Consider the following 17,690-nt stretch of genomic DNA (forward strand, 5'->3'; position numbering starts at 1 on the left):
TTTTTTTTTTTTTTTTTTTTTTTGTCTTGAAAGAAAGTCATCGTTTAGTTTCACACAAGTCATGTCATATTAGATGAAACCACAGTGGCAGAAAATAAAACTGCACCTCACCCTCAACATGCTCTCCCCCACAGTGAAACAAGGCGGTAGCAGCATCATGCTGTGGGGATTGAAGCTGAACCTTAATCTGGCAAAATGCTGGGAAAAAAAAACCCCTCTGTAAAATGGAATAGTTCAGATTGAAGCTAATCTGTGTTTCAAAGTCCAGACCTTGAACACCGACATTAATGGATGTTTTCCACCTGATCTGGCTGAGATTAAGCCATTTGGCCAAGAATAGCTTTAAGGAGTTTTATAGAAATGTTTGTAAGGTGGCGTAATCTTGGCTCCGTTGTGAATTTTAAAAGCGGACTGCTGAGGTAAGAACAACCGACTCAGACTGGGAGCTGGAGTCAGCTGGAGGTCTCACTGAGCTGAGGGAAGCAGTGGTACAGACTGAAGTGGGGTGGATCAGGGCCCCCTCATCGCCTCATGCTGCCCTGCCTGAACCCTCTCTGCACGCTCCAGCTCTAACAAGGCAGGATTAGCAGGATTATTCACAAAGCAGAAAGAGAAGAAAAGCAGCGACTGTAAGGCAGACTCGAATAAGAAACTAAGCGGATATGTTACAGTAGCAGGAAGGATAATTCATTAAGCACGCTCAATATGGTTTATAAACACTTTAAAGGTGCTGCAAGTAATGATGAAGCTGAAACTTTAGCTGACGTGTCCTGAACACTTCCCACTCACTTCTTTGCAGGATCCTTTGCTCGACTCCATTTGCAGTGCTGACTTACCTCCTGATCTGGTATGTGCCTCCGTTTGAGGAAGGAAAAGTCATCTGGTACCTGGTGTTTTACTGCCTCTTTCAGTCAATGCTGACGGTTAGTTTGCACCTCGTGGACGACTTCTCTTTTCCCCTCTCCATCCCACCGCTCGCTATATCTAATTGTTTGTTTCTGATTGCAGTGCTTCCATGTTCCATATTCAGCCCTCACCATGTTTATCAGCAGTGACCAGAAGGAGCGGGACTCTGCCACCGCCTATCGTACGTTAAGCGCTCTGCCTGACGATCGTGAAGCGCTGGTGTTTTATCAAATGTGCTGACCTTTAAACCTTGGGGTCAATCAGGTATGACGGTGGAGGTGCTGGGTACAGTGCTGGGCACTGCGATCCAGGGACAGATAGTAGGTAGAGTCTCCAGTTGTCCCACTGAGCCTGAAAACCCCAACAGCACAAACATCACTGTGAACACGACCATAGTTTCGCTAGAAGATACAGTAAGTGTCTCTTCTATGGTGAGATAAAAATATTATATTTTATCTGAATCCAAATTGGTGAACTTATTTTATTTGGTTTACTCTGATACCACTTTCCTTCACAAGTCAGCTAATTATCAGTAAACGACATCTGCCTCACTCTTCCCTGGCATAAAGCTAAGACTGTGGGACAGTTAAATGATATCATTAGCTTTCACTTGATGGCCTTTTAATTGTCTAGTCATTTAATTTGAGCGTGTGACAGAACGAAAACACCTTAAACATGCAGAATAGTTGGCCCTTAGGGCCAGGTACGTCGTACCTCTGATGTGTGATATACAACAAATGTGTAAGGACGTGCTACAGTAGGATGGCACAAAAAAAAGTGTTTGTTTTTTTTTCCACTTCCAGAAACATTCAAAATACTATTTGTGGAGGGGGAAAAAAATCATGAACTGCTAAACCATTGTCACCTCAGTAGAACATGGTGGAGGCAGCATGATGCCGTGGGAATCTAACTGCAATCGTGAATCTGAAGTAACACAAAAATGGATGTGCAGAAATGCTCAGCTACAGTAGTTTTCCAAAGGATAGGCAAAAGTTTCTGTCTCTAGATTTGTAAATGTAGGCATGAATAAAGTTAAGTTTTAGTTTTGACATTTATTCTCCATTTTAACAGTTTAAATAACAAAGAAAGATCTAAGTCATGACATCCATGTATATATATTACTTCCTAAACCATTGAGCGTCAACACAATCAAACCGATTTCTCTCCTTGTTTCCATTCCTTCAGAAACGAGCCTACCTTCTTGCTTCCGGGGTCATCTGCATCATCTACGTCGTTTGTGCTGCAGTCTTGTTTCTTGGTGTGAAGGAGCAAAAAGGTACAGAACCATTACATCTTTCTATGTTTTATCCCCAAAGCTTTCTTTGCTTTGAGACTTTTAAACCTCAATGTTGAATTTCAATATTTAGTTTTCTGACTCTCGATCATACACTTGAACAGAGAGATGTGTTCTGTACAGTATGAGTGACATGTAGCTCTGCAAGTGCAGTATACTGACACTGTTTAACTGTAAGCCTTGTAAAATTGTAATTACTTTTCAACTTCAGCAAACAGGAACTTTGTTTAAAAAGGCACATGAAGGTCATGCGCCATTTAAAATGGCGCACGACCTTGTGTCATTTTAAAATACTTAGTTGGAAACAAATGTGTCAGTGTTCTAAATTTTTGTTTTCACATCGTTCACAGATGAAAAGTTTCCATTGCAAAATGTGGCGGGCACATATTTAGAGAGTTGGAGCTGTGTTTATTTTTCCCTGTTGTCTTCCAGAGAGTGGTTGTAAAACCTCAACTCCGCCGCTCACCTTCTGTCAAGGCCTGTGGGTGATCATGAGTCACGGACCCTACGTCAAACTGGTCATCGGCTTCCTCTTCACATCGCTGGGCTTCATGGTAAAAATTATTAATGCTTTTCTTTGTTTAGGAGTTTTAGGGTTTCCGTTCAGCTTCATTTTCTGCTAAAGGAATCTGGTACTTGGTTTATATTCTGCATATATAACCCTGTTTTATAATGTTACTTTTTTACAGTTGCTGGAAGGAAACTTTGCCCTTTTCATCACCCACGCGCTGGGCCACAGGAAGGACTTCCAGAATATCTTGTTGGTCATCATGGTGAGTGTTTCTAATTTTTCCACTCAGGGACCCTTCCTGGAATGGCCTTCGTCTGGGTTGAGCCTTTAGAGGACATAATTCCTGTCTGAAACCTTAATCTGGGCCAATTCAGAGACATTTTTCACACTAACACACTGTGACGATAGTTTTATGGGCGTTTAAGCTCATGGGTCACCCACGTGCTTACTGTGTGTTAAAAGAAGAGATGACTTACAGTAGAGCTGTTGCTAGGCAACCCTTTACAGTGCAACTATTGGCTGTCCACTCCTCTCCATCGTTTACTCAGTTTTCTGCAACATGCTATTCCTCATGATAAGAAGGTGAAGCTTTTTCCATGTTGTATATTTGAGGAAAAGGTTTGAAAGTGGAACGTTCTCCTACAAATTACTTTGCTTTTGAAAGTTCAAAAGTTGCTTCTTCCTAAAATCTTCCCAAAAGTGTGGGATATTATAGTGTGGGAATTATTTTACTCCAACTTGAAGGAGTTGGATAAACAAGAATTGGATGCACAAGCTGGATGAGTTCATTGTGGGTTTTCTCTAATCCCGACAGCATCAATATTATGGTTAATTACTGATCATATTTCATTGAATGTTCAATGTTAAGCTGCAACTTGACCACGGGCTTTCTGTATTCACCAACAAGTTTTTCTCAGAATTATTAGTTGATTTAAATTGATTAGTTTCTGTCCATTTAGTCCTTAATCTCTATTATTTCATCCACTTTGTCTGAGGTGCAATACTGATGGTACCACCATCAGTATTGTCATCTACTCCCATGTTTTGGTTAACTATTAATCATTGAAAGCTGTAAATGAAGAGAATTTTACTGCCAATGATAAGTCCTTGCAAAAGCATCTGACTGCAGCTGAATTTTGAAAATAGGTTTTAACTCACCAGTGATGCTGAATAAAAACTGATTTTAGTCTTAAGTTTTTTATCTTCTATGAAACAATTTTCAAAAAACCTCAAAAATGTCTAAAACTAGAGGACACGGTCTCAGTGTTCTGATTGTCTCATGTTCATATCACTGTGAGAAATGCAACATAATTATTCCTGACTTCAGATATGAAGGTTTTCTCCCACATAGTTATGCAGCTTCAGTATTTAGTTGGCAATAGATGGCTGTCCTAAGAGAACAACAGTTTTTTTCATAGAGATACTTTTGACCAATTCATTATAAAAGCTTATTTTTAACCTCAATGCTGCTTTTGTACATCTAACAATTAAATATATTTTTATTCCTGTAAATATAAGTCATGCATTAGATTATGTACATCTTTTTCTGATTGTCTTTCAAAGGAAAAGATCCTAAAAAGTATGATTTCACAAATTGTCCAACCAATTAGTTCCCCCTTATCTGTTGTACTGTGCAAACATCTTGAGTCATCCACTGCACTTCATGTCTGGCAGCCAGACCATCTTAACATTTTAAAGTCCTCCATCTTTTTAATCTTGGCCCCTTTTCCTCTTATTTCCATCCCACTAACTACAAATCTGGATGCTTTAAAAGTTTCAAACATAATTATACACTTTTAACTTTTCTCCTCTGCAGTTTGATTTCTTTAGTTTACTACAACTGCAATTTTTTTTTGCCTTTTCTCCTCAGATTCAAAAGTGAATGTAACATTCTTGAAGTCGGTGGAAAGGACCCAAAACATCTTAAATGGGGAATGATGATACTCCACAGCTACTGCAAATTTAACACTACACATGGCAGCAACTTGATTTTAAGAAGCTCTAAAGTTTGTTGGGAATGTAAATTACATCTCTGCAGTGTGAAAAAGTGAAAATATCACATTTAGGTTGCCTGTCAATTCTATAAAAAATAACATTCTTAAGCAGTCTCGATTACATCGGTGCTTCTGCATCTCAGTGATTGGATCTTTGCACATCTAGGTTTGCCATCCTTGATTGATACACTTGCTGTCATGATTCCACATTCATTCTCAACCCAAACCGAGTATCAAACATTCCTCCCTTTTTTCCCCCCCCAGGTATCTGGAACTTTAACCATCCCGTGGTGGCAGTGGTTCCTGACGCGGTTTGGGAAGAAGACGGCGACGTACTGCGGCATGCTGGTCTGTACTTTTACAGACTGTGAAAACTTCCAAGTTATGGTGCTAAATAAGGATAATGATCTGACTTCTTTCTATCTTTTCCTGCAGTGGGCAGTACCCTTCATGATCCTGATCGTCTCCATCCAGAGCCACCTGGTCATTTCCTACTTGGTCTCCGTGGCAGCAGGTGTGAGTGTGGCAGCAGCGTTCCTCCTCCCTTGGTGAGGACCCAGGTTTTACCCACAGCATCTTTTCCTTCTCCTGTTGGTTTTTATCATGAGCTAAATGCTGTTTGTCCCCTCAGGTCAATGCTTCCGGATGTTGTGGATGACTTCAAAGTTCAGAATCCAGATGTCCACGGCCATGAAGCCCTCTTCTATTCTTTTTATGTGTTCTTTATCAAGTTTGCATCTGGCTTGTCTCTCGGCATTTCCACTCTCAGTTTAAAGTAAGTCAATTTATTGTTATCTCCTGCATTATCCTTATATAGATGACTATTTTCACCATTGAAACTATTGCACTTTGCATGCACAAACTTTCATACTCTTGAACCTTTTAAACTCGAACACATTTTGTCACGTTGCTGCCAGAAACTTTAATATACTCTATGGAGATTTTCACGTGGCTGATCAACGCAAAGTAGTACATAGTTGTGAAGTTGGAAGAAAAGTAGCCTGAGTTAAAATACTGAAATCTAAAAAGTGTGACGTGTTTGTATTCAGCCCCACTCGGTCAATACTCTTTAGTACCATCTTTTCGCTTCAAGTTTTTTTGGGCATGTCTCTCATCCAACTTGGTTGATCTACAAACTGTTTTGTTTTGTCCGTTCTTCAACATCAGTCAGACTGGGTGGAGAGTGTGTGACCAGGATTTTTCAAGTTTTGCAGCATATTTTCAATTAAACTAAAGTGTAGGCCAGCGATCCTCATATCCAGGTCTCAAGATCATTCCCATAGCATGATGCTGACATGGCCGTCTCAGCGATGTTGATCTGTTAAGTGTTGCTTACCGCAAAGACAGTCTGTACATGCAGGACAAAAAGTTGAATTTTGTTTTCATCTGACCAGAGCATTTTCCCCCACTTGCTGCATCTCTAACATGTTATGAGGCAACTTTAAATTGGACTTCGTCTGGCTTCTTCTGTACACTTGCTTTCTTCTTAACTACTTTTTCTTGAAAGTGTGTCTAACCTAACCCCACTTTAAACATGTACATAACTTTCTCCCTGACCTGTCTGCCATGTTCCGTGATCTTCGTGATACTCTTTGTTCACTAATTTTCTCCAACAAATCCCTAAGCCCTTCACATATCACACTGAGATTATATTACTCACAAATGGAATTTAATAACAAATTTACTGAGTCCTGAACCCTGCTATTAACACTGGATTTTATTTTTCGGGAAATGAAAAGGAGACGTTGGACTCTTGTAACAGTTTTCTTCTATTTCAAAGTTATCATACTTTGAAATAGAAGTATGATAAGTATGGCACTACTTTTGTCACATAAACCCCTTAAAATAGAAGATTCTAACTGTAACATAAGTTGAAATGTGAAAAAGTATGCAAAAGGTATGAATACTTTTGCAAAGAGTGCTGCAAACTCCAGCTCTGCTTCAGTCATGTGCTTGTGCAATCCTTCATGCATCCAAAGTGTGCACACACCAGCTCAACTTTTCCACTGTCTTGCTGCATATTTTTGGCAGATTTGCTGGATATGAGACTGGTAAGTGCTCCCAGCCTGAGGCGGTCAGCTTAACCCTGAAGGTCCTGGTCTCTCCTGTTCCCATCGTCCTCATCGTCGTCGGACTTCTGGTGATTATGACCTACCCCATCAATGAGGAGAGGAGAAAAGGCAACCGCAAACTACTGGAGGATTTGTTGTAAGTGACGACATGCAGTACAATGTTTACTCCTGCCTCGTGTATTTGCATGTCTTTTTACGTTGTTTGCACATGTTTGTATTTTTGATTTGTTGTTGTTTCTCATCCTCCTAACAGAGACTCCGACTCGGAAACGTCAGAACTGGGAAGCAGTGTGTAGCAGCTGCACTGGACTCTTGTCAGCATAGGTAGCATACAGCATACATAGGTAGCATACAGCAGACCAACACAGCTGCCTTATCACCAGCATCAACCTACTTTATACTTTAAATCATGCGGGTTCATGGCGCCCTCTAGTGGCCAAAGTATTTTGTTTGTTGCCTTTTCAACCAGTTGGGACTGAATTCAACTGAAAGCAGCTTTAGTTTCATCACCATGAAGCCAAAATGACAACTGAACCGTTATTTATTATCATCTATTGCTAAGCAGGGCACTAAGATCTGCTCATATACCAACCTCATGTTTTCCCAGAAATGTATTGAGATGATCCACTTTTTTTTTCTGGCTCTGTGGGAAGCCAAAATCCACCAGCTTTCTTAGTAACACTCCACTTCCTCCTTCGTCTGCTTTACCTCACCAAATCTTAGTTACAGACGTGATTTTTGTTGTTGTACTTTATGATATATTTATTTATTGGTTTGTAAGATCTGACTCTAGTGGGTGCAGGGGAGTGTGATGTTACTTTTGCTTTTGGCTATTTATATTTATTAGAATATCTCAGTTCATGGGGTTTGTAAGCACTCTCTCACTGTTTTTCGGTGAGCTTTGTTTACTGTTTTGGTTTTCTGAAGAACATTTCATGTTTTGTTTACTTGAATTTTCTGAAGGTGAAAATGCATTTTTGTACCAAATGAAGTAAAATCCATAGTTTAGCTCACTCACAGGCAGTTGCTTTTCTATTTATGCTTGAAGTTTTTATTTATCTGGTGAAGACTTCCTGATGCTGCAAAGAAGCCTTTCAATTCCTTTGAGTCTTTTCTCAATAAACTGAGCATCAGTGAGTAAAAGAGGTAATGTTCTCACATACTAAGAAGGAGGAAGGCTTTATTTAAATATTTAAGCAAGTTGTCTAAGGGAATATTATTTCCTCATGCAATCACAATGTTGTGATTTATTAACAGGGGAGCAAAAAAAAAAAAAAATCAAATTCTTCAAAGTTAAAAGTTGAACGAGCTGCTTTTATAGTAATGCGATCGACCAATAAGATTACTGGAAGGATTTGGGACTGTGTAGTATTGTCTTTAGGATTTTTTTTGAAATGGCACTAATTGGAGTGCATTATGCCTCACTTGTAGTGTTGATATGGAAAATGCAAGCTGAAGATCTGTGAAGATTTTCTAGCGTGTTGTACATATATGTAAATTGTAAATATACAGCATTGAGCAATACTTGAATCATTAAAAGAATGTTTTATGTAAAATTGTAAATCAATAAATAAAAATTGTTGAAACAGAGTGCTAGAGTGTTTTGTTTAATTTGAATTGACGTAACAGAAATCCAGACTGCAGAGCTTTGGAAATGTATCTTAGAGTTCGTCACCACCACAAACCCCTTATCTTCTACATCCGCTGTGTGACAGAGCAACACAAAATACAGTATAATTTTAAATTTGCAGTAAAATTACTTGCCACATATCGGTGTGCCCCTGGACAAGACACTTTAGCCCAAATTGCCAACCGATCAGCGTATCGGTGTATAAATGTGAGTGTGAATGGGTGCGTGATTCTATTGGTCAAAATGATTGGAAAAACGCTATATAAGTTGGATTTACCATTTTATTGAACTTATCAAAAATAATTTAAAATAGTTCATCTGAGTCTATATATTAAGATGATGCTGAAAAGTGAAAAATAAACGAGATGAGACTAGAATCACATTTTTCTTTTTGAGCAACAGGAAGCTTAATATCTCATAATTACTTGCAGCCGCGACAGAAGCGCTTTAACACGCGGCTCGAAGGTGGAAGGCAGAAACAAGCGGTCTGCTGCGATGAAAACAAAGTGGCATCTTTTTATTATTTTGTTTATTTGTGCGTTATCACTTGGCTCTATCTGCTGTGCGGCGGATTCGCACAAATCATTATTTACCACACGGAGAAAAGTGTCTAAAGTCATTAAACCGTCTACCACAGAGGACAGAGGGGCCATCCAGAGGATTTCCAGGCTCAAGCCTCCTCTGTCTCAGCTCAGGTCGGTTCATTCCTACACGCTGGTGACCCCCTCTCTGTTTCCTGGGGAGCCAGAGGCTTGGATAAAGGCGGACTCGGCGTACGCACCGGACGTTTCTGTCACCTGCTCCCCTTCGGACTTTGTGGTGCGGGTCAAGCCAGCTTTCTATGGTCTGGGCGCAGAGGCGCAGGAGCTGACGCTGGGCAGGGACTGTAGAAGCAACGGCATCTCCAGGCCGCACGGTGACCTACTCTTCACGTATCCCCTGACTGCGTGCGATGGAGTGCGGGAGGTAAGCATGTAGCCATGTGCGGCATTTTTTAGGTTTCAGAGCCATTTTTAACTGTCTTACGCACAGCTGCCGGACGATTATCTGGTCTATAAATACGTGCTCCACTATAAACCGTCTCCAAAACGGTTTCCGAGCAGAGCGCACCAAATCGATGTCAACATTGAATGTCATTATCAGAGGTTAGATTTGCTTCTCTTAATTTTAAGGCATACAGTGAGTTTGAAAGTGCAAACGACTTCCATATTCCTTGTCCTTCAGAGACCATGCCGTCTATCAATTGGCGGTGCAGCCCACATGGCAAACTGTTGTTCTGCGCAAAAAACTGAAGGGACGTCCTATGGAGTTCCAGATCAATTTAATGGATGGTAAAATTATTATTTTGAACAGTTTTCCTATGAAGCCCTACATTCATAGTGGACGGCTCAATCAATTTGAATGTTATTGAAAATTTTATTTTTTTCGTTATTTGTTACAAACTCTGGCTTATTTTCACAAGGTGCGGTATTTCAATATTTCACTTGACATGGTTCAACACATCTTCACTGTGGCATAACTGACTTTCTAAATGGCTCAGGTTCGTGGAGAACACCGGCCAAGTCTCAGGTGTACCTGCTGGGACAAACTGTTAATATCCAAGTCTCTGCACCTCATCTACCTGCTGGATTAAAGTTGTACACCAACAGCTGCTATGCAGCACCTTCTAGTGGCTCCAAATCATCCCTTAAATACACCTTAATAGACAACTTTGGGTATGTATTCAGAAAAATGGTAATTTAGGTGTTTGGTTATTTGTATATATGTAAAAAAAATTTCTGTTTTTCTTTTGAATCCACAGGTGTATGCTGGACAGCAAGCATGAACCTGGATCCTCGCAGTTTGTTTCTCGGACTGACAAGACCCTGAGGTTCTCCTTGAGGACATTCCAGTTTACAGCCAACCCCGACACTAAGGTGAGGATGGCAAATAATGGTGCTAAAGGTGTTTTTTGTTTTTTTGAAATATGCAACTGATGAGAGTAATTTATTGTCCTCTTTAGGTCACCATCTTTTGCAAGTTGTTTGTCACATCAGGGGAACCCGGGCCTGCTCAAAAATCCTGCACCTACCAAGATGGCAGGTGAGCAATGAGTTCTTTAAAAATGGAGGCATATCTATGTATCTGTTTACTGTTTCTAGGTAAACAGTAAACTGTAAATTTTCTCTTACAGATGGCAAGCACTCACTGGTGAGGATTCAATATGCGAGTGCTGTGATTCAACATGTGTGACCTCAAAACCACGGAGGGCACTGGAAGGTTTGTCAGTCTGTCCATTTCTGCTCGGCTTTATAGGGCGCTTGTGCTCTTCAATGAATATCTTCTTTCACTCATTCCTCTGTATTACATATAACGCATGCTTTAAAATGTAATTAATATTGACCAAAATGTCAAATTTAACTTTTCACTGGATTGTTGGGGGAGAAAAGAGTCTCAAATTTTCAATAGAAATTTTAATCCATTTTCAAACATGGCTATTGACTATCATACCACAATCTAAGCCTGCTGTTGACAAGACCCATTGATCTTAAGTGAACCAGCCATCATTAAAAATTTCTTAAATTATCGGTGAATGCAATATTATGTATATTTATTTAATGCTTTAGATTTTTAGTGAACCAAACACTTCTGGTCTTTTGTTCCAAAGGTTTTGCTGTCAGTAAACCATTACTAATCTCTGATCAGCCACACACATCTGAGAATTGGTACCAAGAAATGATCCCATCTGCAGACAACAGGGGACGAGAAGATGAAGGCAAACTACATTACAAAGACCTAAATGACAATCAAAAACTTTGGGAGGATGCAGCTGGTGAAAAGCATGAAAAGGCAAACGATAAATGGCTTGAAGAAAGTGAAACAATCCGTGGAGAAACGGTGGAACCAGAATTGGAGGAGTTGGCTGACAGTAAGGGGGTCTTGGCGCACAAGTGGAGTGAACCTAAATTATCAGATTTAAATGAGTTTGGGAAAGGTGAATCAAGATATGAAGAAGCCTTTAAGGCAAGTGAAGATGAAATCACTGAGGTGAAAGATCTGCTTCTTCCGAGGGTGCATTGGAAGGAGATGTTTACTGATGTCATCCGTGAGGGGAAGCTGAAGCCCCCCAACCCGGAGGAAGGAAAAACGAAGAAGCATGCATGTAAAGGGGATGAGAACAGGAGGATGATGCAAGGAAGGAATGATGATGGTGAGATGGAGGAACAGGAGGAAACATGGTATTTCACATGGACATAAAACAGATGGCCCATCTGCTTGAGGACTGATCTGATTTTTGACTTGCTTGTGCACAATAAATGACAGAAATCCAATGACTGAAGTGTCTTGTGATAACTTAAGTTTAAACTCAATCTTTACTCAGTTAATCTATTTAAGAATAAGGGAAAAATATTCAGTACAAACTCTGGAAAAATGATAGCATAGTTCACCATTTCTTCTGTTGTGCCACCTTAAAAATTTTAATGGCCTAGTCTGCCCATCCCTATGAACATTTGCTTAACCAAATGTGCATTAGATTTTTGCCATACCCAAACAAAAATTTGGACTTAATTAAAAAAAAAAAGCTGAAGCAGTACTGTAGAAAAGTATTTGCCCCCTTATGGACTTTTTTTTATTTATTTTTTACATGTTTCATATCAAACCTATTTTATAATTGGAACCAATTAACTATAACCCATTGACCCATTCTGTTAAATTCAGAATCTGTGAGATTTAAGTTGGAGCCATTTTCAAATACTGAAACCATGGAAGTGTAGTTAACCTCCAGTAGTGGTTTTCTTACAAAAAAAATACTGCAAGAGTGGATCCTAGAACATCCAAGTACTGCATGCTCCATTTGCTTTATTTCAGGTTGGTGGTTATAAGACACTTTAAAAATGGCATCTATAGGAGAGCAACAAGTAAAAAAATACTGCAGACCAAAAACAAGAGTTCCTCTGACTTTTGCCAAGTGACCAAGATAATCCAAAACAGCAATTCAGAAAATAAACATACTTGGTCAAATAGGATACTACTGCGATCCTATTTGACTTTGCCTTATACCTTATGTGGTTGAAAAACAATTCTGCAAAGAATTGTGGACCAAAATTCCTCCATAGTTTTGCAAAAGACTCATTGTACATGTGATGGAAATGGTTGCAACCAAGAGTGGTACAACTAGTTAGGTTTGGAGAGCTGATGTATTTTTACATGGAGCCTGGTTGGATTGGGTGGGTGGACCCACCTTAATCAGGTCAACTTTGTTAAAATATTTATGTGAAATGCAGGGAGGGAATAGTTTTTCACAGCACTCATGGTACAGAAATTAAAATCACACAATTTCTTTCAGTGTTTAAGTGTTTAATTTTCATAATAAATGATCATATCCTCCATTTCAGCCTCCAAAACCAGTTTGAAAAAAAATAAGTTGGAACTGAGTGGAAAGCATCGCTTCCCACCGTCAGTAACGAAAGCAGCATGAAATGGGCTTCATAAAGAGTTTTTGATTTGACAAATGACTGCAAATTTAAACAATGTACTTTGCACTAAGTGAAATCCTCTCTAGGGAAGTCCAATGAAAAGACAGAAATAACTTAATATATATATATATTTTTTTAAAGATAATTGGTGTGGAAACTCTTTTGGAAAATATACAGAACTCTGTGGAACACATCTGTAATTATTAGATATGTTAAATAGACAAATGTTATATAAACACAAATCAGTTCCCAAAGATCCCATTGATACAAGCAAAGACTGAAGCTTTGATTCAGCAGGACATATTTTAAGTGGTGCAATCACTTGACACTAGAGGGCAGCATATTCCCTCCACGTCTTAAGTACCATGAACAAAAGTCCCTCTGGCAAGAAAAATATACATTACTTGCTTTCTCTAAAATGCAAAATGAATTAATAAAAATTAAGACCCACACCATTAACATGAAACTCAAACAACTTTCTAATGCATAAATTCTGAAAATAAGAACCATATCAATTCAAATCCAAACAGTTGCATCAAAAAGAAGTCAGTGTTATTTAGTCCTTCCAAGGTCTCCTTCAGGCTTTACATTCATGCTGATGATGTCCCGCTCTGAACAGTACCTGCTGTCCCGTTTATTTCCTCTGTGGTATCTGCAGACGAAAAAGACAGATACAATTAGATTTGTAGCATGCAAAATGGGTTGGACTGTAGCAGTGATGCTGATTTGAATGACGACTGTTAAAGCAACGCAGCTCTGGGCATGACAAGAACTGTTAAGTTAAATAGTGCTAAAAAAATTTTTTTCAAAGCATTTATTCCTTTAGGCATAGACCAATAAAACAAGTTAATCTATTTGTTCAAATTGCTCTTACCTTTGAGAGCATCTAGCTGTGTTTCCTGTCCTGCAGTTTGCTCCACAGCATCACTGACCTCAGCCTCTTTACCCTTTGCTTTCGGTTTTTTTGCTACAGGTGGTGGCACTCTCCCTACTATCTTCGACTCTCCTTCACTCGTCACCTTAGTGGAATCTTCCACGTTGTTTTGCACATTTTCCTTCTCTTCTTGCTTTTGCTTCGTCTCAATCACTGCCTTCTTGTTGCTTTTGGAGAAGATGAAGCTTGCAGTACTTGACGGCGATTTAAGATAGTCTGCAGGGGACAAAGGTGAGAGCCGAGAAGAAGGACCCTGTTTCGATCTGGCAGCTGTCCTGAGGCGAATGGCCTCTTGCAGGTTCATGGAGCCAGAAGAGGTTGTGGCAGGAGGAGACCTTGTCATTGGAGAGACAACTGTTGGTAAAGTTGCAGTTGAAACTTCAACAGACTGAGACAGAGTTGGTGGTGAGGTGATGGTGGCAGGTGGAGATGTGGAAGTGGGATGTGTCATGATCAGAGATTTTCTGATGGGCTTCTGAGGAGCCTCATTACTGGAAGATGAAGTTGGGAGCTCTTTGTCAGGGAGCTGTTGGTTCACTGGGGTCTCAGGCTTTGGTTGCTCTTTCACTTCAAGGGGTTCAGGACTGTTCTTTACAGACTCCTTGGTTGCATCCTTGACCTCTTCAGCGGGTTCAAGGCTGTTAACAGTCTGAAGCATGACTGTCGGCAGAGAGGATGAGGTGGCATCAGACGCCGATGCCTCACTTTCATCTTTGGCAACTTCAGGGGGTCCAGGGCTGCTGTTAATAGACTGAAGCTTGACCATCTGCTGAGAGGATGGGGTGGTACTGGACACTGATGCCTCGCCTGACTCCTTGGTAACTTCAGCTGGTTCGGGGCTGTTGTTGATGGACCGAAGCTTTACCTTTTGGAGAAAAGACGGTGTTGGTTCCTCTTCCATGTCTGTGGAAGTTTCAGTGGGTTCAGGGCTGTTGTTCACAGACCGAAGTTTGACCATCTGCATAAGTGATGATGTTATAGTAGAAGAGGGGTGCTTAAAGACACCTTTAGAAGAGGCCTGCTCTCGAGTTTCAAGGGGTTCCAGACTGTTTTCAACAGACCGAAGCTTGACCATTTTCAATAGGGAAGGGGTGATAACATTCGACTGTTCTCTGTGTACATCAGATGCACAAGCTGTCGTTTGGTGTTGGTTTTCTATACTTAGAGGGCCATATTTATGGTTACTGTTCGCAGGAATCTGTGCTGGCAAAGGTGGAGGCAACGGAATGTTAATAGGTTGAGTAGAAGCAATTTCTTCTGCCTCTTTTAGTGAAGAAGCATTTCTGAACTCAGATGGTGGTAAAATTGGTGCCTCGTCAGTTCCTGAATTATCAGTTGAAAACTTGAGCAGAGGCTCTATAGGAGGAGGGGGAGGAATACTCTGATGAGGGATTAAAATACTGTTTGGTAAATCTTTAGTTTCAGGTTTTGGTGGGGCGCTCTTGTCTGGAGAATCTATCTTCTGCTCTGACGACTGGAGCTGTGTTGGTAGGGGTGGAATACTCTGAGGTGCAACATACTTTCTCAAAGGATCTGCCTGTTCAGTGGAGTAAGATGTTTCCTGGGTATGTTGAAGAGTAAAGTCTTTAGAAACCTCTACAGCTGTCGGAAGATGAACTTCTTTAACAGGTGAAGTAGATGCTGAAGACTCTTTTGGTGGGACAGAGCCCTTTTCAGTCTCAATGGTTGGTGGAAGGGGAGCAGTATAGGGTGGGGGAGGAGGGATACCTGATGAAGGAGGCACCTCAACACAATCTCCTTTCACATCTTGTCTAGTAAGCACAGCTCCAGGTGATGATTTGCAACCATAACTGTTCCTATTTGGTGGCACCTGAGCAGGTGAAATCACTCCCTCCTCACTGAAGAATGGGGGTGGTGGAAGTGGAAAATCTAGCCCATCTGCTCCGTTGACGCCAGCTTGAGCCATTGGTGGAGGAGGGGGAGGCCAGGATGATTCAGGCGAAACAACTTGTAGAGATCTGGAAGCCTCAGTGGTCTGTATGGCGGCGAGTTGTAGAGGACCACTCACCGATGAAGAAATATTCCCTGCAGCTTGGCTGGACGTTTTCTGACCTTTCCTTTCACATGTTTCTATATCCTTCACTAACATCCCATTTAAAATGTCACATACTCTCTCTTTCTCTTCCTTAACGCTACCTTTCAAATCTCCATTCTGAGACAATCTTTCAATCTTCTCTTTGTGATTTTCTGCATTTAAAATCCCACTTTCTTGAACTTTCTTTACCTCTAGCGATTCATTTATAGGCTCTGCCGTGTACTTGTGTTTTCTTTCTACTGCAACGCTCTTTACAGATCCTTCTCTAGACACGGAGGGAGACTGTCTCTGTTGTCTCCTGTCCTTTGGATTCTTCTTTATGATGGCAATAGGGTTGTCAGGAGCAGGAGGCCCCAGGAGTAACTCAAATGAACGTTTACTGTGAGCCCATACCTCAGGGGGAGGCGGTGGTGGGGCATGGACTTTGGGTGGGGGAGGGATGTTGAAGAGTTCTCTCAGGGTCCGAACTGAGGGGCTGACACTCACTGTGTCATGTTTAGGTTCAGTAATCCCTGTCTGGGTTGAGACAGCTGGAGCCAAACTAGAAGAGTTTGGCCCAGAGAATAACTTTTGAAGCTTTGTAAGGAACCCCTTTTTGTGCTTTGGAGATGTGCTGGGAGGCTGTTGAGGGGATGTTCCATCTTGGCTGGAGTAACCACTGGATGGAGACAATAATCTAGTGTGCTTGTTCTCTTGAAACTGTTCCTGCTTTTCTTCTGAAGGGTCCTTGAAATCTGTTGCTGCAGCCTTTTTCAAATCCTCAGTCTTTGGTGCCAGTAGCTGAGGTTTCTTTAAAGCGAATAATGTGGAACCTGTAGAGTCATCTAGAGAGCTGGTGTCTCCATGATAACCAGGGCTGTCTACACATGAGGGCAATGGAGATGATCCAGGTTTATGGTTTTCCTTTTCCTTGCTAGGGACTGATGGTTCTATTGGAAGCTCTACCAGATCCTGTGATCGCCGTTTCACTTTGCTGTGAAGGGAATAGGAGCGACTTGGAGGAGGAGGAGCTCGTTTGGACTTAATGACAGAGAGGCTACGCACAAATTGCCCATCTTTCTGCTGTCCCTTAATTAGGACCTTAGTGTTGAAGGTGCCATTAGAAGAATTGCTATTGACCTTATAATGTTTAGCAGACGTATCTACATTGTAGGGCATTTTTTGCATGCTGCTGCTGGAGATGGTTGAAGAATCGGACACCAAGGTGTTTGAAGAATCTGAGCTGCTGCAACAGGAAGTGTCAGACAGAGTAGGACCATTATAGCGGGAGACAGAGGTGATATTGGAGGAAGTGGTTCTGGATGAAGAAGCTCTAGACGAAGCACGGGAGGGAGCTGGGCTGGACACCATCAGGCTGCTCTTGCTGACTGTGCGGACACTGTTGCGACTTCGACTGCGGCTGATTTCCACTACGTCAATGGAGGGTGGCAGCACAGCGTTGGGAATTATTTTAGACATGTATGCAGCCTGGGGTGACATGGTCATGACTGGGCTAGGGGGCTTTTGTTGGAGACTGGACGCAGTAGTCATCCACGGCACAGCCACGGACCGAGGTCTCCGCTCAGATTCAGAAAGAGGAGGGAAACGGTGCAGCAGGGCCAGGTCATCTGCATGGGCAGCATGGGCAGCATGGGCAGCATGGGCAGCATTCAGCTGCGCCACCTTCTCTTTGCTAAGTGGATGGATGATGTTTGAGGCTTGAGGCCTGGAGCCTTGTATTTCTGGTGATTCTGGCCCAGTCAAAGGGCTGTTATCTGTATCTCCGTTGAAAAGTTGTTCTTCATCCAGCCGCTGAGTTACTGTCCATCCCACTCTATCCAAGCCTGATGGAATTAA

The 17,690-nt window shown here is 41.3% G+C and overlaps 3 protein-coding genes across 5 annotated transcripts in view; 2 read left to right on the top strand and 1 right to left on the bottom strand.

Moving 5' to 3' along the window:
- Positions 1-8,367, top strand: part of LOC103136065 (sodium-dependent lysophosphatidylcholine symporter 1-B-like) — a 13,777-nt gene extending 5,410 nt beyond the window's left edge. Inside the window, exons 4-14 of the mRNA XM_007549158.2 lie at positions 800-923; positions 1,009-1,087; positions 1,171-1,319; positions 2,092-2,182; positions 2,633-2,754; positions 2,890-2,973; positions 4,970-5,053; positions 5,141-5,253; positions 5,337-5,480; positions 6,737-6,913; positions 7,031-8,367. Of these exons, the coding sequence (XP_007549220.1) occupies positions 800-923; positions 1,009-1,087; positions 1,171-1,319; positions 2,092-2,182; positions 2,633-2,754; positions 2,890-2,973; positions 4,970-5,053; positions 5,141-5,253; positions 5,337-5,480; positions 6,737-6,913; positions 7,031-7,073 (1,210 nt within the window). The 3' untranslated portion in view covers positions 7,074-8,367. The remainder of the gene's footprint in view (positions 1-799; positions 924-1,008; positions 1,088-1,170; positions 1,320-2,091; positions 2,183-2,632; positions 2,755-2,889; positions 2,974-4,969; positions 5,054-5,140; positions 5,254-5,336; positions 5,481-6,736; positions 6,914-7,030) is intronic.
- LOC103136066 (zona pellucida sperm-binding protein 3) lies at positions 5,657-11,721 on the top strand. Of its 2 annotated transcripts, XM_016670151.1 has the most exons (9): positions 5,657-5,671; positions 8,873-9,373; positions 9,440-9,552; positions 9,632-9,738; positions 9,948-10,122; positions 10,209-10,323; positions 10,410-10,489; positions 10,581-10,666; positions 11,055-11,721. In XM_016670151.1, the coding sequence occupies exons 2-9, from the start codon at positions 8,903-8,905 to the stop codon at positions 11,642-11,644; spliced, it is 1,737 nt and encodes a 578-aa protein (XP_016525637.1). In that variant the 5' UTR covers positions 5,657-5,671; positions 8,873-8,902; the 3' UTR covers positions 11,645-11,721. The 2 variants fall into 2 exon arrangements, with proteins under 2 accessions (XP_016525637.1, XP_007549221.1); XM_007549159.2 differs by lacking the exon at positions 5,657-5,671 and having other exon boundaries at positions 8,789-9,373.
- A 1,007-nt stretch (positions 11,722-12,728) lies between these two features.
- The window catches only part of LOC103136067 (uncharacterized protein KIAA1522 homolog), a 30,995-nt gene continuing 26,033 nt past the window's right edge, over positions 12,729-17,690 (bottom strand). For both annotated transcript variants that reach the window (XM_007549160.2, XM_016670148.1), the window contains 2 exons: positions 13,739-17,677; positions 12,729-13,516 (listed from right to left, as the gene is read on the bottom strand). In XM_007549160.2, the coding sequence (XP_007549222.1) occupies positions 13,455-13,516; positions 13,739-17,677 (4,001 nt within the window). In that variant the 3' untranslated portion in view covers positions 12,729-13,454. The remainder of the gene's footprint in view (positions 13,517-13,738; positions 17,678-17,690) is intronic.

Source organism: Poecilia formosa, unplaced genomic scaffold, assembly GCF_000485575.1.
Source record: "Poecilia formosa unplaced genomic scaffold, Poecilia_formosa-5.1.2 Scaffold30, whole genome shotgun sequence".
Lineage (NCBI taxonomy): Eukaryota > Metazoa > Chordata > Actinopteri > Cyprinodontiformes > Poeciliidae > Poecilia > Poecilia formosa.

What these genes read in the sequence shown, in the direction of transcription:
- LOC103136066 (XM_016670151.1), top strand. Translation starts at nt 8,903, where the DNA reads ATGAAAACAAAGTGGCATCTTTTTATTATTTTGTTTATTTGTGCGTTA. An exon ending in ATTGAATGTCATTATCAGAG is followed by an intron (nt 9,553 to 9,631) that starts GTTAGATTTGCT and finishes CTTGTCCTTCAG; the next exon opens with AGACCATGCCGTCTATCAAT. An exon ending in ACCACGGAGGGCACTGGAAG is followed by an intron (nt 10,667 to 11,054) that starts GTTTGTCAGTCT and finishes TTTGTTCCAAAG; the next exon opens with GTTTTGCTGTCAGTAAACCA.